We start from the raw sequence: 22,640 nt of genomic DNA, 5'->3' as shown, positions 1-22,640 counted from the left end.
TTTGCTTGGTCATGTGACAGTGATAGTCACTGCGCTGTTTTCTGCTTTGTAACTGTTAATACCACGTTTGTGAAAAACAAACCAATGAAACCATTGTAATTTTACTCTGGATTATGAAACCACACCACACCTCCAAGAAAATTCTTGGAAATTCATGAAAATGTTACCTTTCATGAAGGACAGGACTCTGGATAACCAATACAAGTATTCCTGTCAAATATCAATGTAGATTTATTTATGTTAATATCAATGGGGAGTTTTTTTTTGTCTCTTTGCTTTCAGAAGTGAAGCGACAGAAATCCGTTCCTGAAGATTTAAAGAAGGCCGGCGAGGACGGAGATTCACCAACAGAATTTGACCTTCACAGACCTTTTGAAGAAGAGGTTTGTTTATTTAAAATCACTTCAAAAGCAAAAAATTAAGGATATTTGGTTCAAAATAAGTCACAAATCAGAAAATCTGTGAGGACTGTTTTTTTTTTTTTTAGTAAACTCTGGATTCTGTCACCAGTTCTTTTTAGATTTTCATGCAGGACACAGAACAATTTGGAGAACATCAGGGTGTCTAAATACTCGAGATCATTTCAGCTACTTGACTTGTTTTATTTTCTCATCATCAACTGTGTGTCTTATGTGTCTGCAACTAACGATTATTTTAATATTTGATTACTCTGACGATTGATCGGATAAAAATTGACACATTCTGTAGATTTGTCATTTAACCATTTAAGCCTTTTTTACACAATATTAGAAATAATCAAAAGATGCAAATATAATTTAACTCCATTTTGTAAATAAGAAAATAAAAATGTACATAGCTTTCTTTTAGTGTACATTTGGTCATATGTAGCAAAGGATGGATCTCCAGCTTTAAAAAACCCTCTCTAGTAATATGTTGACTATTTTTTGATTAATAAATAGGTGCAAAAGGTGTTTAGTAAGAATTTTCGAGAATTTTTACCAGGTGAAGCTAAAAGTGAAACTTCAGGAGTTGCGGGTAGAACATACTTAAAAACAAAGAAGGTTTTTCGTCTTAAATACAAAATGTATATATTCCTTAATTACTTCACTGGATATGTTCTTTTAGCAAATTGGCTTTTTTAGAGACTATATCCTCCAGTTGACAATTATTTCAGTACTCACTATTAATTCTATTAATCATTTCAGTCCTAGTGTCTAATCTCGACACATTTCCTCCCTCTCTGTTCCTGCCACACTTACATTTCCCACCTTGTCTTCAACTTCGCCACCTGAGTCTCTCACTTTTACCTCAGCTGTCCCCTCGTTACCACGGGGACATCTAAGTATTGATCTAACACACCGCCACCTTAATTATAACAGCGGTAGATATCGGCCGTTGTGTGGAGGGGTGTGTGTGTGTGTGTGGGTGTGTTCACGTCCTTTAAGAATACACACGTCTCACATTGTCTTCTCAAAGAGAGTGTTTATAAGAACACTATTATTTCAGTGGCTGAGTGTTTGAGCATGTGGGCCACTAGAGACCACGAGGTGAATCCGTCTTCCCAAGCAGTCCTCTCCTGCCCTCGACCCTCCACCTATGCCTCATCCAACCACCCACACACACACACACACAGCCCTCCTCCCGGTGCCCGGGCCCCAGGGTTAATGGGTGTTCAACCTTTCCATTATCCCGATCAGCCAAGAATTACCTGCTGAATGATGTTTGCATTAATATAATATATATGGTAATTTCCCTCCTCTTAATTACGGCTGGGCCGAGCGCAGCAAGGGGAGTGGGCTGATCATGTGTAAAATTGATTTGCCAAGGAAAAATATGGTGATAGAGCGAGAGCGCGCAGAAGGGGAGGCTGCAGGGAATCTTTAGCGCACGCACACACACACACACTTGTACAAATGAGACGTGCACAGAGCTACATGAATGCACTCTCTCGTATGCTGGAAAGAGTACAGGAAAAAGTGCTGGCCTGGGTGGAATGAAGGGGAGGGGGAAAAAAAAACTTTTTCTCCTGCTCACTAGTTCTCCTTCCCATTAAGAAAAACGAAGTGCATCAGCAATAAAAATGGAGATATTTTTCGGATGCATCCTCAGTGGTTAAATTTGAATAAACATTTTCCTCACTCAGAGGGAGTCTCTCTGAAGAATAGCAAACAGCCAGGAGACAGAGGTGAAGAGGGGTCACAAATGGGGAGTCTATTAAGCGCCTATGCTTATAGAATGATGGGGTTGTGTATTTGTGTGTGTGTGTGTCTCAGTGTTGAGCGGAGTTGGTGTCGGGATATTTGAGAAATTGGAAAGACTTTGCTGAAGTGGAAGAGCGTGTTTGAGGGTTTAAGCAGAACTGAATCAAAGGTTTAATTTAATAAACTTGGAGGAGAAGTGAGCCGCAGGTGGATTGAGTCTGAACTGCAAAACATAAACAAGTCTGTTCACTAATATACTATAATAAACGTATCCTTTATTGTCCCATGGTGGGGAAATTTAGGTGTAACAGCAGCATGTAGGTTCAAAGAAAAATAAAATATTAAAAATATCTAAAAACATATAAATTAATAACAACACACTGTATATTAAGGACAAGATTACAACAGTCTCTTCGGGATGTTGCTATGTTTTTTTGTGGCCTAAAATTTCTGATTTTGCGTCTCCTTTTTCCAAAAAGCTGTAAAAAGCTTTCAAGCTTTATTTTTGCCATAACACAGTCTTATACAAAAGTTGAAATTACTGCACATCCCCTTCTCAAAAGAAATGGATTGTAGCATATTATATTAAAATTTCTAGTGTATGTAGGTGCAAATAACATGTTCAAGTTATTATTAGCTACCTTTAATATAAGTAAAATCATGTCCTCAGGATTTGTCAAAGAGCAAAAGAAGAATTCCATATTGGTCATTCAAGTTAACATGAAATGCATACAAATGAACATCTGCAGAAATAAAAGCAAATGTTATTGTTTATCGTCACATGCATTTATCTTTCAAGTTCGGCTTTCAAGAGATGCAGTGAAACAGGAAGTTAAATTAGAAGGGGTCTAAAGGGATTCGTCAGAATTACGCTGAGTTGAATTGGTCAGAAAAGACGGAAATACAGAAAACGTTGAGGTGATTGGTCAGATTTTTAGAAAAGTTATGATAACTAGTGAAAGCTGCAAGTTCGTGAAAATTTGCAAGTGACACGTTAATTAGCAGTTAATAATTGTAATTACAACTTCCTGGAGGAAATGATTATAACTCAAACACATTGTGCCAATAATCTAAAAAACAAAAAAAAGCTATGGTTATAGAGTCTAACAGCTGCTGGGAGGAAGGATCTGTGTTGATGCTACTTTCTGCATCAAGGATGCGGCAGTCTGTCACTGAATGAGATCTGCAGTCCAGCAACAGCTTTCTGCTTAGGATGGGGGACATTCCCAAACAGTGATGTAATTTTAGTCCTTCCGTCTCCCACCACCTGAACTGGGCCTAACTTGATGTATATTTTTAGTTATTTTTAGTACTTTGCTAATGCTCAAAGGTCAGTGTAATAGATGTCAACATCACAATATTCAGCATTAGTATCTTGACTATTTTTCTATCGTGCAGCCATAAAAATCCATAAATTAAACCACAGAACTTAAGTTTTGGATATAAAGTAAGTAAAGGTGTTAAACTCCCTGTAAGTTTCAATAATTCTGTGTACAGTCGTTGCTTCTGAAGTGATTATTGCTTTACTTAGGTCTTTGTTGTGTTTCTCATTGAAGTTCAATAGTCAAGACAATTAAACACACTGGGTATTCTTGAAGCGCTCTGACTGACTCAAACCTCATATTTTCTGTGTATTTTTCCTATTTGTCACACAGTCAACAATTTTTAAAATCATTTTTGCTGCTTCACTTTCCAAATGAATAAACTGTCAGCTTTAAATTGCATTTTTGGCTAAGTATGTATTCATTTTTCTTATACACTATTTGTTGGCCCGAATGATCAGCTAGTTCTGATGAGTTTCTCAAAAGCACGCCTTTATACTTAAGGAAAAAACAATCTGGTTTGAAAGTTTGATGGGAACAAAAACTTGGTGTAATATTGATATAAAAGAAATCTGCAGATTGTCTTTAGATCATCATTAGTGTTCAGGGGTCCTTTATGTCAAATACTGAAAACTCTGTTTTTTTTACTATAGATGCATCAAAATTGCACAAGACTGACATAACAGATGTTATAGAAACGAAGGAGTCTTCATGAATGTTTATAACTGTTAACATTGACACTTTACATTAAAGTGTAATTTTGAGACTTCATAAGGATAATATCATTCTTATGCGCACACCTTCAAATAAAGTGTTATCAGTAAAACAAAAAGATGCATGTTAAGGACATACATAGAAATAATCTTTTTATTGGATTTGAAACTATACTACCTCCATCAAAAGAACTTTTTGCACATTTTTTCTGTTTATTTGTTTCGTTTGCGTCAAAGTCCTTGAAAATCAGTGAAACTTTGAATAGACCTCAAAAGAAAACCACATTTGTGCATCAGCTGGAAAAAAGTCTAACATAGATGAATAATAAAGTTGACCACTGGGATAGGAAACGTTGAGAAATTAATAAAGAACGCAGCTGTTTTTTGTGTGTGAAGTTTTCTTGGTGAAATATGTTTTTCAAAGTAATTTTACCCTCTCCTCTCTCTGCCTTTATTTTCCTCCAACTCTTCCTTCATCCTCATCACTTCCATTATTCTCTCTGTTTCTCTCCTCGGCCTCGATCTGCTTTTATCCCCTCTCTCTCTCTCTTTTTTTCTCTCCTCCTCCTCCCCTCTGTCTAATGCCAACTCTCACTACTCCTCCTTCTCTCTCTCATAACTATTCTTTCGCGCTCTGTCTCTCTCTCTCGCTCTCTCCCGGTCGACAGAAGGCGTTCAAAGACACCAGTCAGTATGTGGTTGGGGAGCTGTCTGCGCTGGAGAGCGAGCAGAGGCACATAGACGCCCGAGCAGCTCGCGTGGAGAAGAGGCTGCGCTATCTCATGGACACAGGTACCCCAAGCCCAATTACACTGGAAAAACTGTTTTGGCAAATTGAGCGTACACACAGGCGCATACACACACACGCACACATTTATGTACACTCGGAGAGTTTGTGTGTTTGTGACGGAGGGAATCTTTGAAGCCCCCCACACCCCTGCCCCAATCCCCTGAATTCCCTCCCCCCGCCCTCTTGGATGAATGTTGTGCGACGTAGCGCTGGGTGGATATGAAAGGAGGGGTGAGGGAGGAGACGGGAGGGTTGGGGGAGGGAACGAGGGGAGTGTGTCTCGGGGATGGGAGAAGAAGGGAGACCTCTCTGGGCCGGGGTGATAAGGGAGCCCTTCATGGGGGAAACGATAACTGGGTGCGATAGCCGAAGTCTGCGCTGCCGCCGTTTGCCAGCCGCGGCCCCAGCCAGCCTCCCCAACTATTGAACAGTTGCGCTCAGCCATGCACAGCTACACACACACGCGCGCACACACACCCCCCAGTACATATCTGGCCTTCATTGATATGCTGTGTAAGGAAAGACGGGGGTGAGTTAAAGGGAGAGGCAAAGAAATGGCAAAGAGAGAGAACAACACGAGCCACCGACACAGTTCACAAACCCACGACACAAAACGCTTGCGCGCCCCGTAAACGTGGTGTGGCGTACAGAGCCAGATTTGGAAGTTTTTTTTTTGTTGTTTTTTTTTGTTTTGTTTAAGGTTCGGGCCCCCCCGAGTAAAGCCTTGTTAAGACATGAGACACTACACAGAGCCAAATAATAAAAAAAAAAAGACAGAAGGGCCTCGGCTGTGTCAAGTCCCCGACTGAAATTGGAGAATCGCTCCCTGCCATTGGTAACGATAATCATCCCGTTTCTCACCCAGGAATGCTCCAGGGCCGGGGGAGAACATGAAATTCTTTTTGATATTTGCAAATGTTTTGAAAGTGTAGTGATTTAACAGTAACTCTTGTGCTTTTCTTGAGACGTTGGTGGCGGATTTAACCCCGAAAATCCTGGAGAAAGAAAAAGCAACAGGGCCAGAGCAGAAGAAAGAGCTTTTAGAAATGGAAACCGGGTTGCTGAGATTTGTGCTCACTTTCTCCATCCCATTTGGGTGCTGATATTGAGGCTATCTCATTGCTGTTTGTTGTGTTTGCTTTCCTCCTTTTTCGCTGCCCTCCCCTTCCTCTGTGCCCTCTCTCCCTGTCGGAGCGCACGCCATTGTGTCAATCTGAAGGGCTGTTTTCCTTCTTCTTCTTCCCCAACTGTTAAAGCAGCCACTGGCCAGCGAGAAGCCAGGTTATTTACTTTCAAGCTTAGAGATACACACCTATAGTCCCCTCCTGAAAATGTGATTTACTAGAAAAAGATGAGTCGAATACAGAAAGGTGAGGAGAATTTACGTGGTCGGTAGGGATGCACCGATCAATTGGTGCATATTTCCCTAATTTACTGGAAGAGGCGATTGGCCAAAACCAAGTATTTCTATCTCCGCATAGGTTCAGCCACTGTACGCCCACCAGGTCACATCCGCATGTGTATGGTTTGCAATAATCACTCCACTATTGACAGTTTAGTAACTTTGTCGCTATATTTAACGACTCTTAACACAAAAATATCTGGCAGATCAGGCTTTTTAAAGATTGTCGACCAGCCAGAAAACTGCAATCGGTACACTCCTGGTGAAAGAACAATGGCAATTTTAAAATGCTGCTTCATTTTCCTGTTTGCAATCAACCAGAAAGCTGAAATCAGTGTAACCGTAGTGATAAAACAACAAGAAGTCTAAAATGCTACATCATTTTCCAATTTGTTTATTCTTTTTTTTTTTACAAATATACATCTGTAAAAAAGAAATACAAGCCTAAACGTTTTAGGCTTGCATTTAATTTCCTTTAATCCCCAGCGCAGGTGGTAGAATCTGTTTACTGGACGGTTGCCTCCACAAATCTGCCGTTTATGGAAGAGTTGCAGGAATAATAATAATTACCTTTGTTTAACCATTTTTTTTTCCCTGTCGAGATCAAAAGATCTGTTTTCCAACAGAGAGACCTGGCCAAGAATGGCAGCATACATAAGAAAAGAAACGATACTCAGTCACAACACAACATAACACAACACAATGAAACTTAAACAAATGACTCAAGTAAGACCACTTGAATGTAATGGTCGTAAATACATTCAGAGATTCTAGTGTTCTAGTTTGAAAGCAGATAAGAAGCCCTACAGCAAACGTTTGCCTTGTGCCGTTTCCACAAGGCAAACGGTGAGTAGATTAGTCTCAATCTACTCAGATTGACTCCAGAGCTGAACTTCTAGTCTATATCCACAGTTTGTTGCTGACAACTAACTCTCCACACCCTGCTGTCCCATCCCTGTGTGAAACATAGTGGCAGCAGTATCATGCTGAGGGAGTGCTTTGTTTTTCCACTGGAAAGATGAATGGATGAACATTTTAGTCAGTAGCTGGTTAAAGGTGGTGGAGAGCTACCCCTAAAAGACATGCTGAATAAAACGCACCGCAGTTTTTTAGGTTTTCATTTGTTAAAAGTTGGTCAGTCATGTATCTTTTTGCTTTGAGTTCACAATTTCACCCTAATATATGTTATGTGTCCTGTAAAATCCTAATCAGATACACTGAACTTTTTGCAGTTTTAGCAAGAATACTTTTTCATGGCGCTGTTCATAATTATGTTTGATTGTAGGTGAGAAATCATAGGCTATAACACTACCTGACTGTAGTTCAGCATTTCTTTAAATCAACCTTTACTTACGTTTGTGTTCTTAAGTTTTTCAAGAAAAAATGAGTACATTTAATGTTATTATTTTGATATTTACATAAATAGAAACAAAGTTATTTTATTTCTGTTTGGTTTTTGGGAGGGAAACTGGTTTAGAGAACCAGTTATTGGTGTTTCTGTTTCTACTTGTAGGTACTTGACAGCACAGAACACCAGCTTTATTCTGCTTGTAAATTTGAAACATTTTGTCTCCTACTAGTCCTTATTTATTCACTTGTGTGACCCAACACTCAGATGTGAAATCGGCTTCTTTGTGCCATCAGCTGCCAACGCCGATCATGTGTCTCTGACCACAGTAACCCAACACTAAATTACGCATATCCTCTTCTGTACTCTGAATAATACAATTCCCAACCGCTTGAAGACAAAGTACTTCTTGACACTGCTCTCTGGAACCCTGTGAAATAAAAAAAAGAGGCATCTTTTCGTTCTTTGTTTTTTTTTTTTAACACTAATGTAACTTTATTTATCTATTTTATCCCCAAGTAATTGACTGGGCATGGACACTTCCTCTTACCCAACTCTGTTTTACTCAGGATCCCCAGTAATATATTTAAAACCTTCTTCAAAAAAACCTTGTAGGCTTATATTGAGTTAATAATAAAAATATTTTCCCTAACTAATGAAGTTTAAAAAAAGAAAAGAAAAACTTAGTAAGAGAAATACAATTTCTCACAACACTGTTGAGTAAAAATGGAGTTTAAATATGAACAAATAATGAACAACTCAACTAAAAGTACACTGTGGGGGTTACCAACCTAAGACTTAATGAGTCTCAGCTCCTGATCGTTTACATAAAGATGTAATGACTACTAAATAAGCTGTTAGAGATGTAATTCTAATAAACTGTATAAAAATTGTGTGCGATCGATCAATATTGTTTAAATTCATGATTATCCATCTTGTTACAGTTTATTTAAAAATGTAATTCCAAAATCTGCATAAAAAAGTATCAAAAGCAGAAGTGACATTATTATTATTATAATTGTTAATACTGTTATTCACTCGTGTCACACTTCTTTCCAACACAGTGAATGTTTTCTGTAAACCGTACACATGCGGATGTGTGAATGCCAAACATAGCGAAGAGTGCTCCAAAAGGGCATTCTGGGTAAATGCAACCAAAACAAACCCCAGTCAAACTGAGACTACCGGTGTTATGTCAGATCAGCATATGCTGTCAGAATAGCATATATGCAGTGAGTATGCATGCGTCCCCGTTAAGAGATCCGCAACATTTAGAGGAGCTGTCAGGTCAGCATACGTGACAAGATATGACAAAATTGAGTGAATAAATTGTTTTTAATGATAGTTAGATGGCTAAACATGCATTGTTGTTTGAAAGTGTATTTAAAGCACGGTCTAATTGCAGCTGCAGTCAGATATATAAAATATGCCTCCCTGTTGGTTGATGTTGGTGTGACTGGTTAACTGCTAAGACAGGATGTCATACAATTGTTGATAACAAGTGTATGACGATCTAACTTCTACGTTATGGTGTCACGTTGCTGATTAAATAAAAGCATATGGTGATCACAGCGCATTGTCTGACAGATGCAGCCGTCAGTTTGTGCTACGCGTTCAGCGATTTAGCAACGTATACAGATCTGGCAGAACACCAGATTGTCATGTGTGTAAACACCATAAAGCGCTTAGAGTGGTCAGTATGACTGAAGAAACACTACATAAGTTAAGTCCATTTACTATTTAAATTTTGCTGTTGGTTAACCTAATTTAATTTAATGTAAAATGGTAATACCACCACTCTCGGGGTAAACATTAAGGCCTGGAAGAGTTTCATCCCTGTTCTTAGCTAGAGGTTAGCCTAGCTGGGTTTAGATCTGGAGGTGTTGGATGGTATGAGAGCTGTCCTACCAGCTCAGATGTGCAAAGTAATTCGCTGCAGTGCACGCGATCACATGATTCAGCCCTCTCAAAGCGAGTTTGTGTGACCTCGGTGTGCAGCGTTGCCGTGGCGGCGCACCGCACTCCAGGACCGGTGACCAGATGTGAACGGACAAGACGGGCTGACCCGTGAACAATTTGCTCATCTCTCCGCTCCAGCAGTGGGGGAAAACTTGAAGGGGGGGGGAGATCCGTGGCGAAAGGCGCTCCACTGCCTCACATTCCGCCTCTCTTTGATATCACATGTCTTTGCTTTGTCATTCACTCCATTTTTTTTCTCTAATCAAAGACTTGCCTCTTCTTTGTTGCGTTTTTTGTTTCTTTTCATCCTTGTGAAATCTCAGTTTTCTCCCACCCTTCCTTCCTCCCCCCTCTCCTCCTCTCCCTCGGTTCGGGCACGGCGCAGCTTTCCGCAGCATTTTCTATTACGCGGCGGCCCTCCCCAGATGAGTCCAAAGTAATTGGGGTGGTTAATTTATTTACTCAGAGGCAGTTCGCAGCACATTAAATAATAGAGATAATTGAACAAGAATTGTCAAGTGTCTTCTGATATCAGACACATTACAGGAGGGAGTGTGCATAAAACTCCATTTCTATGCCCCCATTGTTTATGGTAATTAAGTACACAGATTTATTCCTTGGTCGCCTTCCAAGCTTATGGCAAGCGGCATTGTTGTCTTCTATTAATATGTAATCAGTAAATAGTTTAATTTTCTAATCTGCGGTTGGAGAATTCACTTTCTAACAACTCTTAATTACTGCTGGGCTCTAATGAGTCTCGCCGTGCCGCTGCAGCCAGCCAATCAGGAAGCCCGGCTCTGGGTCGGGGGGGAATTTGAATTGCTGCAACCCTTCCTCAGCCTCCACCTCCACCCCCTCGACTAATGAACTTGTTATTCTTACACCTCTGGGAGCGCTGTCCTTCACACATCCAACACTAGGAGAACGTTTCACCTCCTGCAACAAACCAGATATTAACAGTAGAAGAAAGCTGAGCAGAATACTTATAAATATTTACTGTTACATTCCTATAAAGCTAGCTTTATTTTAAGGATGTGGCTAACACAGGCTAACATGGTAGGACTAATATGCTATAGTGGTATTTTAACTAATATTATCATCTTTTATTTTTAAGTTGTTGAATTGGAATACAGATGAGCTATTAGTATGAAGAACCTCTTAAAGCACCATTGCAGAAATCCCCTGACCCCTGTTGAATATATCTAACAACCCCCCCTGCCTAGCCCCCACACTATTTACACAGGCCTCCTGTTTCAAATAGCTATATAAACAGCAACAATGGACGCAATTATCCAAATAATGCCACTTAGCTGCAGCGCAAAAGCTGCCCCTTACCTACTGTGCATTTGATAAGAGATAAACAAGCAGAGAGAGGGGAGAGAATGACTTTTACCTCTGCCAGATTAACATACGTTTAAAAAAAAAAAATCGCACTCGAAGCCGATAAGATTGACGCGGGGGTTTTTGTGGCATGCGCTCTCTTTAATCTGCCTTTGTGTCTGCAAGTCGGCGAGAGGAAAATGGCACAAGGAGGAATCCAGCAAGAGCTTAATGCACCCTTTTTTAGATGTTAGGCATATCGCGCTCTGAATCACAGGGAAGGATGGAGCGGACCGTTGACGGCTTCACAGCCGAGAGGAACCGGTTTTATTTAAATGGGAGGTGTGGGTTCAGTGACGTGAGAATCCTAAGGATCAGCCAGCGACTCTAAATCTCACTTATCCAAAACACCCAGGGCTGGCCCAAAGGCACAGGAGGCCCCAGGTTGAGTTTCACATGGGCACCCAGCTCTGCTTTTCTCCACCAGCTGAAACTGTGGTAGTTGGAACAGCAGCTGACTGCATTAAAACCTGAATTACATTGATTACAGATTACAGATTCTTGACAAATATAGCAATTATTTTTGCATTATTTATTGAATTAATTTTACACTAATTTGTTTATATCTCTAATCTTTTTCAAAGTTTAATTTCCATTGTACTTATTTAAGAAACAATTTATAATTAAAATTCTTGATTTTTAAAATTATTATTTTATTGTTTTTTGGGTACAAGTACATTTCTAAAACATTCCTGTAGGAATTTATTCTTCTTTTATGCCCCCAGAACAGCAGAGATACAACAAGCCAACCACAAGAATTACTTATACCTTGATCATCCGACCCTACAAACACTTGATACACTGAATAAAAACACAGTTCTCACAAAGTTTCAAGTGAAAAATCTTAGTAGACTTAAAATAAGGCAAAACATTTCAGCAAGATAAGGAAGCTCTATTTAAATCAATAATTCTTTAATAAGCTAAAGAAGCTATAGTTCCACTGGCAGAACCAGCCAATGGAACTATAGCTTCTTTATCTTGGTGAAAGTTACCTGTAAGTTAGTTTTGTCTTATTTTATGTCTACTGAGATATTTGCACTAGAAACTAGAGCCAAACTACTACTTGGTAATATTTTGTGTTTTTCCAGTGTAGAAAACCATCATTTACTTGGATTTCTTATAATGTTTCTTAATCAGGATTTGTATTCCACAGTCGGTCACACGAGCCTATCCTCGCGTTTATCTTATGTTTGCTACACAAACAGCCCACACAGCTTGGACTGTATTATCAGCAGCAGTTCCTTCACAAACGTAATGCTGAAGAAGAAGAAGCTTAACATTAATTATTGCAACTGTGGGCAGATTACATCCGCGGCCGCCTTGTAAGCACCGGCGGACTCGTCTTGACCTCCTATATGAGAGCTTAAAGACACAAGAATGGCATTTTACCAACTTTAATGGGATAACCAGTCTAATCTCTCAGCTTTGAGAGTAGTAGTGGTGTTTGGGCTATAATACCCTTTGCAGTTCATAGAGCGAAAGATGCAGGGAAGCGAGGTTGTTGCTGTCTGCGCTATTCAGCATTTGCTTCCTTTCTCAGTCATGTTTTTCACGTACTTACACTAAAAATCAGAACCCTTCAGTTCAAAAAACAAGATGAATATCATTAACTTCTTTACAAAAAACATGGGCTTCGCTGAGGGCTTCTTTTTTTGTCTGCTGCGTGAATTTTGATTGCTGAGCAGTGAGATTGAGACTGTTGTTTATCGATAATCATGAAGCCAATTTGTAAGCTAAGCCTATGGCAACTGAGATAGGCGCAGCTAGGAGAAAACGTGCTCCCTCGGCCATTTTCTCATCATCGTTGGGGTTACAGAAAAGAGCACTTGCTTTCCGTCCAGAGAGAGTTTTGAATGTGTTTAGGATCATCCTGGATTCCCTTCAGGACCAAACTCACCGTTCTTTCTCGATGGGGACGAAAGGAAATCTAAGGATCACTCCTTTAAAACCTATTGCATTTTTTCTTGCCTTTGAGGTGACAAAACAAAGGATTTGAGCTTTTTTGTTTTGTTTTGTGTGTGCATGCACAACTTCAAGGGTTCAGCTGGGTCAGAACACAGATTAACACCCTCTCCCCTTGCACTCTCATATACACTCTCATTCCCTGCTCCCGCCCTTAATCTCCTCGGCCATTTGAATGTTTGAGCAGCAAAACAATTTAATTAGTCAACTTGTACAGAGGCAAGCCGTGTGGAGCCCTCCTAACACCCTCTAGCCCCTTCAGCCCAGCGACGCGACCCTTGCTCCCAGATGTGCGCAGCTTCTTTTTTCCCCCCTCTTCCGTCTTTTCTCCTGCCCGGTGTCAGCCTTTCATACATTCTTTAACAGTGGGGATGAAAGGGGGATTTTTAGGAAGATTAGGGAATGGGATCTTCTAGGCATTGTCTGAGAATCTTCAGATAAAACGAGTGGGGTGGATGGAGACAACGGGAGGCAGGCAAGAGAGTTTGTTAGGATGAAGGGACCTGCAGCAGCCAACCTAACGCTCACTAAAGTAGGATATATCTTGTTTTTCCTGTTATACTGTCTTCATTTTCCGTGTTATGGTTGTCTTTTTCTCTTTAACTCAGACTACTTTTTTCTGTTTTGCTGTTCTTTTATCATTTTTAAGCCTACTAAAGCCCATTCAAAGTTGCACTCACAGGGCCAGGCTCCCCGTCCTTCCTCAGGCAGCCGGCGATGGTGCCGATTAACATTTTGAGCCGAGGAGTGAGTAAATGGGGATGGAGGAGGTGGGGAGGGTTGCTGGAAACAAGTGGGAGATGGACAATGGCCGCTTATGATAATCTGTTCTTTATTGGAGCATCCCGCCAATGCTTTCATCAGCCGCCCCTCTGCTCGAGACCCCGTGCAGCAGCCGGGCCAAACAGTGCCGCGAGCTGCCAAACACGTCGTCACCGAGATGCAGCTGCTGAAACGCACACGTCCATGGAGCCGTTGAGCTGCACACAATTTATATCCAGGCAAAGCTAAATCACAAGCTGCGTTTCCAGTACAAATGTGCACAAAGTCGAAAAAACTAAATTTGAATGAAATAAAAAATGAAATTAAAATCACCTGAATGCGTTTGTTCACGCGATAGCATTTTTTTTTTTAAAAACATGCTGTGACATCATCCTCCTACCATTTCCTGCCGTCTTCTTCGTCTCTTCCCCCTGTGGCAACGTCTGGTTGTTGATCATGTGACTTGTGATGCAAACAACTGTTTCCATTGCAGTTTTGCAAAATACACCAATTTCAATGCAGCCGAAAAACCACCTCATCCTAGTGCAAGAACTTTTTATCGAAAAATGTTTGTTTTTTGAAATTGGCATTTGAATTAAGCAAATTTATTTTTGTAATTTCAAGTTATGGAATTATATAATATGACAACAGCTATGTCATTTTGTATGTGTAACATGGCACACATGCAGTATTACACACATGCAACACGGCTATAGTTGCATATTCATGTGGTTTTCCCGAGGTTTAACAGATTTTCTGCATTTGCTACTCAACTTATTTTTGTTGTGTGCTAACAGCTAAACATTATCTGTACTCCACCTTGTTGTACATTAATATCAACAAAATGACAAAAAAATATATTTGGGGTGCATCAACTGCAATCTTCTCTTCCGATCACAAACTTCAAAAAGCCTGGCCAATCAATTAAGATTTTGGCTCATGCCAATTTTTTTGGGTATGAGCACGGCATGTTTAACGACTTACCACGTGAACAAACCTATTCACGCGACTTCAGTTGCAATTCTTATTTAATGGAAACCCCGCAATTTGAAATGGTGGTTTTTTCCAACATTAGCAGACGGTAGACGACGTTTTGTGAATATTTTTAATAGAAATGCCTCTTCTGTTTTCTTATAATAGTACTAAATGAAGAGTTAATAATCAAACACATTACATCAAAATTCGTTATTTATTTTGAAATTGTCTGTGATATAAAAAAAAATTCTATTGCGATATGGTGCACTGCAATATAAGAAAAGAAAGTGCAATGTAGTCTGTCCTTGTAAAATTAATAAATGTAATTCTTTATATTTGTGCTTTCTTTATAGATAGCTTAGTCTCTCAGTTTGCTGGATATTACTGACTTGTCATGATCCAGCTCGCCAACTTTGAACTGTTTCTTTTTTTAATTATTTTATTTCTTTTTTTTTTCAAAATTTGTTCATCAGAAATCGGACACAAACTGTCTTACAGAGTCATCCATAATTTTTGGTTAATTGTGTGTTTTCTATCCACCTACTTAATTAACAAACTGTAGTCTGAGTACATAATTGAATTTGAACCTTGCAGTCAATTAATCAAGGCTTTCTCATGGTAACAGATGTGGTGGCACTCAACAATACAGGTTAATGACAGAGGTTTGGCCAGTAATTACACCATTCACGTGCTAACACAGCTGCTCGCCTTGCTCCCGTTGTCATCACCCCCCACACACACACACACCCATACACATTCTGTCCCATTTCCCATTGTAATGAGCACTCGGGGCTACAAATACCAACAGCTGTCCTTCCCATTGCATTTCCATTTAAATGTCTATTTAAACAGAGCAATTTTGCATCTGTGTATTGAATCAAAGCTCAAGCCGAGGCCCAGAGGCTTTAACCGCCTGGTGTTGGTGTCGGTTGTAATGTAATGCCTTTTTCCACACTGAAAGGGGATTTATGCGTCACATTTACAAACACACTGGGGACAATGGGGCAAAAGCAGGAACACAAACGGATAGAAAAATGTTTAAAACTTTGCAGTTAACCATTTTTAAACAGGCCAGTGCGTTTTAGCCTAAATTATGTAATCGTTTGAAAGGAACCTAAACTAATTTATGAGAGTATGAAGAGCAAGAGAGAGAGGCAGGATTTAGATAGAAGTGGTGGAGACGAGGGAGGGGATGCCGCTGAATCTCAGCTCAGAGATGAGAGGAGGATGACTAATGTTGTTAGCGGAGCCATTACTGGTCTGCAGATTAATTCATTAAGTAAATTTATCGTTTCACCTCCCCTCGGCCTCTTGTCACAAGGCGTGTAATATGACACCTCTCAAATTTGTTCTAACATCTACCCCAGGGGTGGGCATTGAGTACTCCCCCTCTACACTCCTCCCCCCCCCACACACACCCTCCTCCCTCTCTTTGCTAATAACGTGGGAGGAGCAATTCAAGCTAAAATGACTGGATCTGTCTGTCAGTAGGCTGAGGAAGAGGGAGTCCTCCAGCTCACCAAGTTTTTCATTCAGAAATTTCTCTTTAATCATAAAACATAAGTAGACTACTGCACTTACTGTCTCAATATGACATGTGCAAAAAGTACAAATATTACCAGGTAATTATGGTCCATTTTCTAGAGCAAATGTCTTACTACACTTGAAATAAGACAAAACAGACTTACAGGTAACTTTAAAGCAAGATATAGGAGCTTGTTTTAAGCCAATAATTCCTTAATCCCGATGAAAAGTACTAGACATTTTCCCTGTGTTATAAGTGAAACAACCTACCAGTAAGACTAGTACGTTTTCATCAGTATTTAGGAATTATTGACTTACAACAAACTGCTGTATCTTCATGGAAAAAAAATGTCTGAGGAAAGCTCTGTTAGTATCTGATCTTAGCTGTAATGTGGGCTAGGTGTGTATTCTGTAGGAGGTGATGCTTTGGCTCAGATCAGAATCCCCCACAGATTTCTACTTGTTGTGTTTGTCAAGCTGTCCCAATTAACACTGTCAACAGGTACCAAGATTTACACTAGCACTAAATCATCTCATGTTTCTCCTCCCCTCTAAGCTCCCCAAATAGTTCACACCTCGGCCTCTCAGAGAGCTAAACCCGCCTGGCTTAACCCACAGGCCTCGGCTTATTCCATCTGGCGGTTTCAGCTGCGAGCGCTCTGTTTTTACTTCTGTGGACTGATGTGGCTGAGGATGAAAACCAAAGAGCCTGAAGGTGGCACTGCAGAAAGGCATGCTTGCTAAATAAGTAATAGGCAATTTTAAGATAAAACCTTGTTGTTTTTTATGGCGTTCTCTGTCAGGAAACTTCGATCAAAAGAACAGCTGAGTATATTCTGGAGATGTTTTGTCTGAGCTTCTGTTTTTTAACATTTGAATTTCATTCATTTACAGATCTGAGCATTTTGTTCGCAAGACAATGTAGTTGATTGAGATTATTTCTAAACTTTTTAGAAACGTGCTTCTTGATTCATTATAAGAAGTAGATCTGCACAGTCGTTTCTTTCTCTAGAAATGAGACTAGAGAGACAAACATTTCTCAACAGAGAAGGGAACAAAAATATTTGTTTTCCTAACTCCGTTGTTTAAAATACCATCCATTTCTCCAGTCACATCCATCCATCCATCTTCATCCATCTATACATCTACTCATCCATCTATTCATCCATCCTTCCTTCATTCAATTAATCCATCTATTCATTCATCCATCCATCTATTTATCTATCCTTCTTTCCATCCAGCCATCCATCTTCATCCATCTGTTTATCCATCCATCCACTTTTAACCGTCCATTCATCCATCCATCCACTCATTCACCTATTCATCCATCTATCCAGCCAACTACCATCCATTTATCCAATATCCATGTTTGATATGTAAGGAAATTGGAGTCTCATGAAACATCAAATTTTCTCATAAAAATTGTACAAAAAAAATTGTCCTGTAACTACATGACTATGTGAACCCCTCACACGTCTTTTTCCAAGTAGTCAGTTGTGGTGACTCACCCCCTGCTCCGCATCACCATCCACGTTCTGCTCTTAGCTCCACCACTTTCAAGCAAAGCAGTCAGGAGAGAAAACAAACCCAGTGCCTAACAAATACATGAAGCATTTCTTTAACTAAATCCCACAGATAATGGCTTCTGTGTCAGAGACTAAAGATAGCGGGAGGGGTGACGAATGGCAGGGGGGGGAGGGATTACTCTCGCATTTTGCATCAGTTGCTTTCTGCTGGGTGGCCCCACTTGTCAAAAAAAAGGAGGGAGAAGAAACGGATGAAAAAAGAGGAGAGAAAAGCATTTAATGTGGCACATTGAGAAGAGGAGGGCTCTTAATGCCATCAAAGCAAGGGGGGGAAATCAGCCATTAATTTATTCTGGCCCTCACGCACATGAAGACCGCCAGGCAAACACATACACCATATACACACTGTTTGCTACAGCTGTTGATCAGTTCAGTAACATCTGGGGCTGGGACAAAATGTTTGAGACCCTCTTTTTGTTTCTGTGTGTGGGTGTGTGTGTGGGTGCGGGTGTACGTTAGGGTTTGTGTGTGGAGCGAATTATAGTCGTGACAAGCAGAGAAATTTTCCCTCTAAGATACAGGAGGAGGAGCAGATGACTACGCTATTCACTGGCTGATAAGAACTGATGGAGAGGTTAATAAGCTACACGCCCAGGTCATCACAGGCTTTTTACCAGGGCTACAGAGAAAAGACGACGACGATGAGGAGAATCGGGAATTTGTTGGGGGCTGACGGGGTGGCCAGGTGGTACAGTCGGGGGGGGAGTTCACCTCTCCAATTTTTTTTCTTTTTTCCCAGACTTTCAAAAGTCTGGAAAAGTTCTTTCAGCCAAACTCAATTACTATTTATTTGCATCCTCTCATCAGGCAGCAGATACAAAGAGTCAGTTTGTTTTACATGGATGCAAATACCCCAGCTGGACTTTAATGCTACCTTTGTGAATGAGAGCAAAAATTGTTTTTAACTACCTTCCTAGGTAGGACAATAGATCTAGTGCAGGATGATTTATCAATTTTATCGATTTATCATAGTTTTGCTTTTTGAAGGTTTAATTTTTTGAAAATCTAGATTTGATTTTCTTTTACCAATCCACTCTTTGAGTCTCCATAGTTAAGAGTGATGTCAGCACGCCATTTTGTTTGACAAGTGTGATTTATAGCTTCTATTTAATTGGACTTCGAATTCAGGTCAACTCTATGATGGAATATTACTAACCAAAACATTTTTAATTCTTCAATTTCAAGAATAAAGTCATAGTATTACAAGAATACAGATGTGTGACAAAGTGAAAACAATGTGAGAATAAAGTGTTAATATTACTAGAATAAAGTCATCAATTTATGAGAACTCCTGCATAAAAAATAACTAACATGAGGAATGTTGAACATTTTGTGTATCAGCATTTTGTGAACCAATACCGAAATCTTTACAACCGATTTCGGTATCGGTTGTATAGATAGAGTAATACATTTGAAGCATTGCTTTCACATCATTATCAAATAATTATCGGCTGCAGAATTTTGAAGCGACTGAACAAACGACTGAGTCTGTTTTGAAGAAAGAACTGCACGAACTAAGCCGGCCATGTTGGATCTGCATAACTCTACAAGCTTTTTTCATTTAAGCAACTTTTCTCGTAATTTCAAGACGTTCTTCTTGTAAAATTGCGTCTTTATTCTGCTAATATTGCGACTATACTCTCGTAATTAAGCAACATTCCTCTTAGCCTGGCTCTAGTACTCCGTTGTACAACTTGCAGAAGGGAAATAACAGCCACTTTTGGAAAATACTTTGTCATTTGTGATTTCTTTTTTGGAAAATTAAAACGAGAAACAAATCTATTAAAATCTCGTATGAAAAAATCCTAATACATACTGTCAAAACGAACAGTATGGGTTAGTTTTAACCCATGTTGCTCGGCCATAAGTCGAACCATGTGTCTGTTTACAGCGTCAACATCTGAGCTTTGAAGTCTCTTACTTTAAGGCTCATCCTGATCATTTGTGGTGGCTTCATACTTCCGGTACAGGAAAGAATAGTAAAATTTTTATCCGTCGTTTGCATAGCATGTCTGAGTCTACACAAACATGCATGAAGTTGCTCACATTGTGACGTTTGTACATTTAAAACTATCACATCGTAGAGAATCCCATTTCACAGGTAGAACCTGTTAATCCAACTTGTGCTGCTGTTCTGCTAAGTAAACCTGTTTCAGATCACCTGAGGGGTTTAGATGGTTTCAGCATTCAGGTAAATCACAGCATTTGGTCATTTCTTGTACGACTCATTAGTGATTACAAGTTTTAATAAAGAATTAAGGCTTGAGTGTCTCTGTTTGCGGCATGATATTTAATTGGTCCCGGATTTATACGTTACCTTATCTAATGAAAGCAAGACTTCTCTTTGGCAGCAGCTCATTTTGAGTAGCATGCCTGAATTGGCAGTTCTTGAAAAGTGCTCCCTTGACTGCTTTTATTTCCCACAATCCTCCTGTGTAACCTCAGGCAATGGGAAAGCACCCCCGCTGAGCGGAAGACAGAATCCTTTAGCAAAAAAAAGAAAAACAGGAGTAAATCCTGATTCCTTCATTCAGTGTCTCTCCTCTCACTATGTTAGTGAATACTCTAGTGGATCTGCATGGCTACTATAAAAATGTAATCAGTTATGAATAGGATTGGTTTTAGAGAACTGGGTATTTTTTGCATTGTTTGAATCTAAAAACATTTAGACCCATTTCCTGTTTTTCTGTAAATTCTAGTTATTAGCATATGCACTCATAAGAATCTTAAAGGGATCTTTGTGTTTTGAAGATATAGTTTAAATTGCTCTTTGTGATATGATGCTGAATGTGAACTTTTTCAACACCCTGGGACTTCATAGACAAACTCTGAAATCATACAAGTCATTGGACTTTAGTTATTTTACCTTGTGGTAGAACAAAAATACTTTTAAACAAAAGATCTGTCATGAAATGAGTCTCCACAAAAAATCCACAGATTTTATGTGATCGTGTTGGTTATGACCCAACAGGGACAGTAACACTCCTGCTCTGAGGGTGACGTCCAACACACAGGAGACGAAAAATAGCCAGATTACGAGCAAAAGAATAAGAACACTTTGAAATGCAGGGAGGAGAGTTCTCCTGTCTCACTTTATTCTTTTTCCATCTGCTTGTTGTCTCGAGGCAGTTGGGGATACTGCTAACTACCTGCTAATAAGCCCTTGCTAGCTAGCTAGCTTTTTTGCGTCTGTCATGGATAAGTGTAAATTACTCGCCAGTTGGCTGCACTACGTTTGTCTTTGCCTTGGATGATGTTCTGTTGCCACATATGGTAGCATTCTGTGCTAAAAAGCTTTAGCACTACTCTTGAAATATGCACTTTACTTTTGAGCATTTCTCCTGTGTTTGGTGAGATCTTCAGAAACCCTGTGTCATATTTTGATTGTGGTTCTGATTTTCCAGGACGGTAGAAACCAAGAGCAGAACCAGAACTTGTGATTGAAAGTCACAACCTCAATCTCATTTTTTCCCAATGACTGAAGTACATTGTCATTCAGGACCGATCCCAAACATGTCTGCTGTTAAGAAGCTACATGTGAATAAATCATAAAACGCTTCCAAATGGATGTTAAGCTGTGGTCTAACCAAAGTATCTTGATTCTGAAAAATGACAAGAGAGACTCCAAACAGGATAGCAGCATGGGTCCTCCTCTCTTGCCACCTCTCATACCCGCTCTCGTCCCAGAGCTAATAGAAAGGCGCCGGCTCCCTATCACCCACTCGCCTTTAATAATAAAGAGAGCCCCCGTGGAAAGGAGCTAGTGCTAGCTGCTGAAGATCACGCTGGTAATAGGATGATGCCTTTTTGCCTTTTGTCATCAGATTATGAACGGGGATAGCCTCTCCTCTCGGCTCCTCCACTCTTCTTAGCTCTTCCCACACACGGCTCCAGACGTCCTGGAGTGCCCTGTCGAGTTAAAGTGGAGACAGGCGTAGCCAGGGCTTTGTTGCTCTGCTTGTATGGTAAAAGCCTCGCTAATGAAATACCTTTTAGGGGGTATCGGCAGGTGAGCTCCCAAATCAGGCGTTTCAGCTAAAAAAATAAATAAATACACACACACACAGCCAAGCCGATGCTTACATCCTCTCCGTCTCCTCATCTGCCCCCTCTTGCTATATTAATTACCTGAAGTGCCCCGGCCTTGCAAAAAAAAGCTCTCGATTATGCCGCTTTCCTGCCTCTCTCCATCCAACCTGACAGCTATGGCTGCAGCCAACCTAAAGTGGGGGGTGCAGGCAGAAAGACAGATAATAGTAGTAATGAACACGGGTGACAATAATGAGGAAGGTAATTGAGAAATGGCGTATTACAAGCCTCTTGATTTTCCTTTTTCAGCCTCAAGCTAAGTGGGGACAGGTTGTAAATCATCTTATTTAGAGCTCCGTTAAATGGTTTGTGTTGAGCGTTGGAGAGAGCGGGGCTTTCTGGTGTTCAAGCTGAGGCGAACTGACAGGCATAGAGTGATGATACCTAATGTGGGAGGAAAGGTTTAAAGTCGCTGTCGACTTTAGACTCATTTATTTTACTTTTAGTGTCTAATTGACGTTGAGTGGCAACAGTGCGGTCCGTTGAACTCCTCACCTGCTTCTTCTCCGCCATACTTTGTTTTCTGCTCTGTTTCTGTTTGCAGAGGTGTGAAAAATCTCACACCAACCACCAAATGTGTCTCCCTGTTAGCATGTCTCTCTGTTTCTGTATTCTGCTCCTGGGAAGATGCTTGGAGTTTTCCTCAGAGATACCCCAACCAGGATT

General features: G+C 40.2%; 1 protein-coding gene across 7 annotated transcripts in view; it reads left to right on the top strand.

Moving 5' to 3' along the window:
• Positions 1–22,640, top strand: part of ehbp1 (EH domain binding protein 1) — a 166,820-nt gene that overhangs the window by 120,287 nt on the left and 23,893 nt on the right. For 4 of the 7 annotated variants that reach the window (XM_032553699.1, XM_032553703.1, XM_032553704.1 and 1 more), the window contains 2 exons: positions 283–383; positions 4,866–4,989. In XM_032553699.1, the coding sequence (XP_032409590.1) occupies positions 283–383; positions 4,866–4,989 (225 nt within the window). The remainder of the gene's footprint in view (positions 1–282; positions 384–4,865; positions 4,990–22,640) is intronic. The other 3 variants (XM_032553702.1, XM_032553700.1, XM_032553701.1) reach the window with 3 other exon arrangements.

This window comes from Xiphophorus hellerii, chromosome 22, assembly GCF_003331165.1.
Source record: "Xiphophorus hellerii strain 12219 chromosome 22, Xiphophorus_hellerii-4.1, whole genome shotgun sequence".
NCBI lineage: Eukaryota > Metazoa > Chordata > Actinopteri > Cyprinodontiformes > Poeciliidae > Xiphophorus > Xiphophorus hellerii.
The sequence above is the reverse complement of the archived record's forward strand: the minus strand, read 5'-3'. Positions and strand labels throughout refer to the sequence as shown.